The 7,162-nt window shown below is 37.5% G+C and overlaps 1 protein-coding gene across 1 annotated transcript; it reads left to right on the forward strand.

The window, feature by feature from the left end:
• Nucleotides 1-5,086: 5,086 nt before the first annotated feature.
• Nucleotides 5,087-6,801, forward strand: LOC111892371 (probable NAD(P)H dehydrogenase (quinone) FQR1-like 2). Its single transcript, XM_023888421.3, has 2 exons — nucleotides 5,087-5,845; nucleotides 6,453-6,801. The coding sequence occupies exons 1-2, from the start codon at nucleotides 5,319-5,321 to the stop codon at nucleotides 6,685-6,687; spliced, it is 762 nt and encodes a 253-aa protein (XP_023744189.1). The 5' UTR covers nucleotides 5,087-5,318; the 3' UTR covers nucleotides 6,688-6,801.
• Nucleotides 6,802-7,162: the final 361 nt, after the last annotated feature.

Below are 7,162 nucleotides of genomic sequence, written 5' to 3' on the forward strand. Positions count from 1 at the left end.
ATTAACAAACATAAGATTTACGGGTTCTTACTTTTAAATTTAACGAGTTTAGGTCAATTTAAACTTGCATAAAATTTCTTTAAGTATGGAAAGATACTTGTACATTTCGGACTTAAATTTTAAGACTATAATACGTTTTATGAGGGAAATATTGGATTTTATTGAACAAACATCACTTTTACAAAGAAAAGGATTTTAGCATTACATTGAAAAGCTTATGAACTCACCAACTTAATTGTTGACACTCTTTCAAAACTACTTGTATTCTCAGGAAATCAGTAAAACAAGAAATCAACGGCATTTTGAGGATGGGACGTTAAATCGTTTGATAGTTCATTTTGTCATCATAATATAATTGGTTTTGAACATGTAAACATATACTATGGTGCAACCTTTTCAATTATATTTATGATTGTTGTATTTACTTTGAGCACTATTATACTCGTTGTTGTGATACTATACATGAAGTCCTCCACCCCCGGACGTTTCCGCCATCCTTGGTTTGGGGGTGTGACACTAGATCTCTTCATGGGGTAGTGTAGGGCCATATGGAGCATATTATGGAACCATTCATGGATGCAAGCATGCTTGGGGTAATAAATTCAAATGACTCTTGAGGGACTCTGTGGCATAAAGGTGCCAACTTTATGTGTTATATCAGCCCTAGGAGGCCAGATGTATGGTTTGGAAGCCTTGAACCCAACTAGAAATGACTGGACAAATTTGGACTTTGGGGGACTTTACGAGTCGTTCATATGACTTGGCGAGTTGGGTCGTGGTCCCCCAACCTTTGTTGTTACTGAGCAAACTCGTTGAGTCTAGAAGATGACTCAGCAAGTTGGACGTGTTTATGGATTTGAATATCAAAGAACTCAACGAGTCCAAGGATGAACTCGACGAGTTAAGAGCAAAGTGTCCCCACTGATATGAAGATGAACTCGATGAGTTCAAGGATGAACTCGGCGAGTTGAGAACAAAATGTCCCAACTGATATGAAGAGGAGCTCAACGAGTTCAAGGATGAACTCGGCAAGTTGTGAGTGAAATGCCCCGACTTGTATGAAGGGGAACTCAACAAGTTCGTGGAAGAACTCGACGAGTAGGATCAAGACTCGAGAGTTTTATGAACCTAGGAACTCGACGAGTTGATGGACCAACTCGGCGAGTTGAGTCAACCAGAAGGTTGACTTTGAGCAGAGTGTTGACCTTTGATTCTGACCTTTAACCAAAGTTGACCCTTAAAGGGGTTATAAGTATGAAAAGGTAATTAAAGGAGAATGTTATGTGTAGGAGTTTGAGAGGAGTAGATCCCAGAGCCGAGGACAGTTCAACTACTTCATGACATTGAGGTGAGTTGCCTTCCAGTAGGAGTGGGTCGAAGGCACCAATGTCGACCCACTAGTCGGTGATTATAGTTGAGATGATTGTCTTTGTGATAATTGTATGGTATGTCACTATATTTTATGCTTTATGTGCTAGTATGCTATGTTATTATATGGTAGTGGAAGGGGTAAAATAGTCCCCGGTTACCGGTTGAAAGAGACCGAAGGGGAAGCCAGCACCCAGATATGCTAGGTTGTATATGGTTTATATGTTTATGCTAGGGTATTATGTGGTAGTCGTAGGGGTGAAATAGTCCTTGGATACCAATTGAAAGAGACCGAATGGGAAGCCATCACCCAATTTGTTAGGCAGCTACCGGTTGAAATAAACTGAAGGGGAGGCCAGCACCCAGATATGCTAGGAAATTACTGGTTTAAAGAGACCGAAGGGGAGGCCAACATCCAGATATGCTAGGCATTATGTGATTATGTGGTATGTGGTATGATGGGGGGACTTACGAAGCTTTGTGCTTACGCTTTCATTTTTGGTTTCATGTACTTTTTCCTCGAAGGGAAAGGAGCCGACACGGTAGCAACGCATCACACACACAATTTTCCACACTAGAGATCTATGGGATTTATACTCTGATATGATTTTGTTATGACATGTTCTGAAAATGGATACATTGATTGATATATATATATATATATATATTATTATTATGTGATTTTCAGACAAATGGTTTTATATTTGTTTAATTTAAAATGAAATTTTTGGTCCGTATTTTTGGGATGTTACAACTAAGCTTCGTGTTTATGGTTTTCCGTTTATGTTTCAGATACTTCAGTTTTCAAATGGAAGAGCTCGAGATGGTTGCAGGGCGCACACCACATAGTTTCCGCATTCTGTGATTTACTCTGATTTGATGATGTTTTGCTAAATCTTGATTACCATGGTTTTACAGAAATGATATGTATTAATGATTTATTTATTTGATAAACGAAAATTTTATGTCATTATTTTTTAGGACGTTACATCTCAACAAAGTGAAGAAATTAAACCTGGTACCATCCGCTAGTCCATCAGCGAGTTCATCTAGATCAACCTCATCAAGAAGAATAGGTACTCCCCGACAGTCCAAGAACACCAAGTTCCTTCTTCCTTATGGTACCAGATACATCAATAATGCATTACCAGCTGGTGTTGAACCTGTTCAGTACATGTTTATTCCAAAGCCAGAGCACGAGAATTTCTATCTCGACAGTCAAAATCAGATGTGCTTTCAACACACCAATGACCTTCCTTCTGCTCCCACTGAGCATTTGTTTCATCTTCGCTTGGAAGGGCTAGGTCACTATGAGCTAGAAAGAGGATATCATGTGCTGATATCACTGGAGCTGAATAGAAGACTAGATGAGCTGAAACTTGATCAATTCAGACGGGTAAAACCAGAAATCTTGAAAGAAGTTGACAATTTCTACAATGGCTCTTCTGATGACTATGAAGAAGAAGATTAGTTTTGATATCATCAGATAGAGGAATATTGTAAGGTCATACCTTATGATCTGATGAGTCAAACACATAACATGTTGATCCATCAGCGTCAGCGTCTATGAGTCTACAAGTCGACAGTGCCAACACCAGCTTAAAAACTCAACATCGTCAACTTATAGTTGTTCTATTGTAATTTTTTGTATATTAGGAAGTTATTTTCTAGATCTATATAGAATAGATCAGATCCCGTATCTTAATGATAAGATTGGTTCTTAGTATAAATTAGATACAATCCCATCAATCAAGGGATATCCATGTATCGATTAGTATATATACTACATTAGGGAAAACCTTAATGTAGAGAGGTCGAGTGCTTATATTCGTGGCTTTGTGTCAATTGTCTTTGTGGCAAACTCCGTCTTCTTAGTGAAGACAAAACCTCTTTTCATGGTGAAAGGAACATTTGGAGAACTTCTGTGTTATTTACTTTCTATTGATTATTTCGTTTAGATTAGTTTTACTTTTCTTGTTCATATTTGAAATATATCCGATCATAATACAAACCTTCAAACCATTTCCAGTTATTCTTGTTCTCTACTTCAACAACTGCCCAGGCTACAAGATACACCTGATTATTTGCATCCCTACCTATTGCAGTTAACAACTCACCCTTGTTTTGTCCATTCAAAAAATAATCATCCAACCCTATTACCCTATGACATCCCCTTTTCCAAACCTCTTTGATTGCTTTAAAGCAAATATATATTTTGTGAAATGTTGTGGTTTTATCAGGGTTTATAGTAACATAAATCCTAATTGTACTGTTTGGATGGATCTCATTAACTCATGCCCATAATCCTAAACTCTTGCATAATGGTCACTAAATTTCCCATTAATTATTGATAATGCTCTCATCCATGATCTATAACACGTTGACCATGTGATTTGGCAATGAAATTTACTTTGTATTTTAACCTAAATCTCCTTGCATGTTAAGTTAGGTTGCCTAATAAGCTCCTTCACAAATTGTCTTGCTAACCAAGTAGGATTCATAAGCTTTGAGTTGTTAAAAATCCTAAAACATGTATACAAGTCTACAATCTTTTTTACTTGGCATGACCTTTTAATACTCATCCAAGAATCCCTAACCACGAATAGGCACTTCTCTGGAGCACCGCCACATATTGCTACTTGTCTAACACTATTACACTTTTTGAAATGAATTTGATAACCCTTACTAATATCATAGTTACTTAAACACAATTAGAACTCATGTGAGAATTCATACCTTTCACCAAGCACTGGTTTCATTAAGTTCCATTTCACCTTTTGGTTGTGGGTGGAATACTCGAAATCATCATCAGTCTCTTCTTCATCACTACCTTGCATATACTCTAAGTCCGATTCTTGGTTATGGTTTTGAGGTTGAGCATTATTTTGAGCTTGAGCATCATCAGCTACATTATTGTCATCGTCTTCTTCATAGAGAATGTTCAGAAATTCATCTATGCATCGAGAAATTGGTTTCCTCTTAAAATAATCATCAAAATCCACATCTATAGTATCCAAATCCTACACGTCCTCTATTTTCCTCCTTTAAGATGAGTAAAAACCCTAATTTACCGAGGTGGGTGAAATGAGAAAAGGGAGAGAAAGAAATGCCAGTGTTTCTCATGAAGGTGTTTTTTTTACCTTAATCCACCTAAACCATTTAATGCCAAATCAGCAAATGCAATGGGCAAAATAAGGGTGACCAAGATGTTCTATTTATCTGGTATCCTTGTTCAAAAAGAATTTAGGACTAAAATGTAATTTTTCCTAAAGGTTCGTGACTTTTCTAAAAGTTTCTTTTTTAAGCTCAATTAATTTTTTTTTTGAGTAAATTACTGAAATCGTTCCTATGGTTTGGTCAAAATTGCACGTTTGGTTCATAACTTTTTTTTGCACTCGGATCGTCCATGTGGTTTGATTTTGTTGCGTTTTTCGTCCCTATGGTTTGGTAAAAATTGCATGTTTGGTCCCTAACTTTATGTATGTAAGGGACGAAAAATGCAACAAAATCAAACCACATGGATGAAAAATGCAACAAAATCAAACCATAGGGACGATCCGAGTGCAAAAAGAAAGTTAGAGACCAAACGTGTAATTTTGACCAAACCATAGAGACGATTTCAGTAATTTACTTTTTTTTTTCATGAAACGACAGCGTATGAAGGGCAGGATTGGCGGATCAATGGATGGCCAATTGGCCATCAAAGTCTTCTCTTTTCTAGTTTCTACCAACAAGTGAGAAAGACATAATAACGAAGGCGTGCTGTGGATCCATGGTTGATATTGGATCCAATGCCTTCAACAGTGAAACCCCTAATCCAATCATAAACCCTAAAACCTTAATTAATTGAATCTCAACCATACAAATCCAAGTTTCTCTTACACTCCCTCATTGTTGTCAGACAGATTTCTTTACTTTTCCACTTTTAGGTTTACTAATTTTGACTTGTGATGGGTAAAGGCGGTGGCTGCGTACCAAGTAAGAAAAGCCCACCCGCGGTTGACACCGGTAATGCTCCGCTCAGTATCAGTTCGCCGACCACCGTGGCGGAATCTCAAAGAAGAGACATTGAAGTCCCGATAGTGACAGCGGCGAAGCTTAAGATACTGATTGTGTTCTACTCGATGTACGGGCATGTTGAGACACTGGCGCGTAGGATGAAGAAGGGAGTCGACGGCGTTGAAGGAGTGGAAGCGGTTTTGTTCCGTGTACCGGAGACGTTGTCGGATGATGTACTGACGAAAATGCGGGCGCCATCGAAGGACGATGAGATTGGCGAGATGTCATCAGTTCATGAGCTGGAATCGGCGGATGGATTTTTGTTTGGGTTTCCGACAAGGTATGGGTCTATGGCGGCGCAAATGCAGGCGTTCTTCGATTCCACGTCGCAGTTATGGGGAGAACAGAAGCTCGCCGGAAAACCAGCCGGATTTTTCGTGAGTACTGGTACACAGGGCGGCGGACAAGAGACCACCGCGTAAGTCCCCCATTTCTGATTGCATTTATCAATTGAACCATGATTAATGCTTGTCTTTATTCAATCAACAAGACCCTGCTACTAATTTTTTATTAGGGTTTGCAATTGAATCAAAATCAATTGTCCCAATTGATTAACAACCCTTACTACATATAGTAGTTTCATCATTCATGTCCAGTGTTCTTTATGCTGGATTCATCTTTGCAAACTTCAAATGCTAATCCCTATTTATTTATCGATCTTCTCACTTTTAAAAACGCTTAAACTAACAGTTAGTTGCTAATGGATAAAAACACATGAATTTTGAAAATCCCTAATTCAACATTTAGTATTTAATTGATGCACATAGGTAAATTGACTATTGTCAATTGTGTCTTTTTTATTTTTGACTTAATTGACTTAATGGGGACAATGGCTTAATATGGATAGTTAGTTGTTTGATATTTGATGATTGAGTCACGCCGGTCAAAGGCTGGTATTAAACAGTCTGAATTTGAGAGAGTCAAAGGAGACTGACTTATTGGAAATTGTGTAGATGGAAAGGTTGGTATTAAACAGTCTGGATCTGACAGAGTCAAAGGAGACTGACTTATTGGAAATTGTGTAGATGGACAGGGATCACACAACTAGCACACCATGGGATGCTTTTTGTTCCAATAGGGTACACATTTGGGGCAGGAATGTTTAAAATAGAGGCAATTAGAGGGGGTTCACCTTTTGGAGCTGGAGTATTTGCTGGAGATGGGACACGTCAGCCTACTGAAACAGAATTAGCACTTGCTGAGCATCAAGGAAAGTACATGGCTGGTGTTGTAAAGAAGCTAGCACAACCACCTTGTTGACCTCTTTCTTCTTTCACATTCAAATGTTTATACAATTTGTGGCTTTGAATTTGATTTTTCGATACGTTGAAATGATATGTACATTTGTAATCATATACCCTTTGTTTGTTTGTTTGTTTGTTTGTTTGAATGTTTGTGGTGTTGTTTTGTGTATGGTTTGAATCGAATTTTGTGTTTTTTTTTGGGCTTAATGAGTTAAGAAGTTAAAATGAACAACTATATATGGTTGTTTTTTTTTTGACTTAGGGATTGTTTGTGTTTTTTTTACTTGATGAGCTTAGTTGATTAAGCACTTAATCTGGATTGCTATACATGGTTGTTTTTTTTACTTAATGTGAATGAGTTGAGGCAAAAACATGGATTAATGTATTCAGACATCAATGTAAGGATAAAGTGAGCATTTAGTCATACTTAGAAGACTTATTTAGCTTAGAAAAAAAAAAAAAAAAAAAAAAAAACATACTTTTATGTGTTG

The sequence above is a fragment of the Lactuca sativa genome, chromosome 3 (assembly GCF_002870075.4).
Source record: "Lactuca sativa cultivar Salinas chromosome 3, Lsat_Salinas_v11, whole genome shotgun sequence".
In the NCBI taxonomy this organism is placed as follows: Eukaryota; Viridiplantae; Streptophyta; class Magnoliopsida; order Asterales; family Asteraceae; genus Lactuca; species Lactuca sativa.

Excerpts from the sequence above, each read along its gene's own strand:
- LOC111892371 (XM_023888421.3), top strand. The coding sequence starts at position 5,319 with ATGGGTAAAGGCGGTGGCTGCGTACCAAGTAAGAAAAGCCCACCCGCG. Across the intron at positions 5,846-6,452 it reads GGCGGACAAGAGACCACCGC|ATGGACAGGGATCACACAAC; the intron begins GTAAGTCCCCCA and ends GAAATTGTGTAG.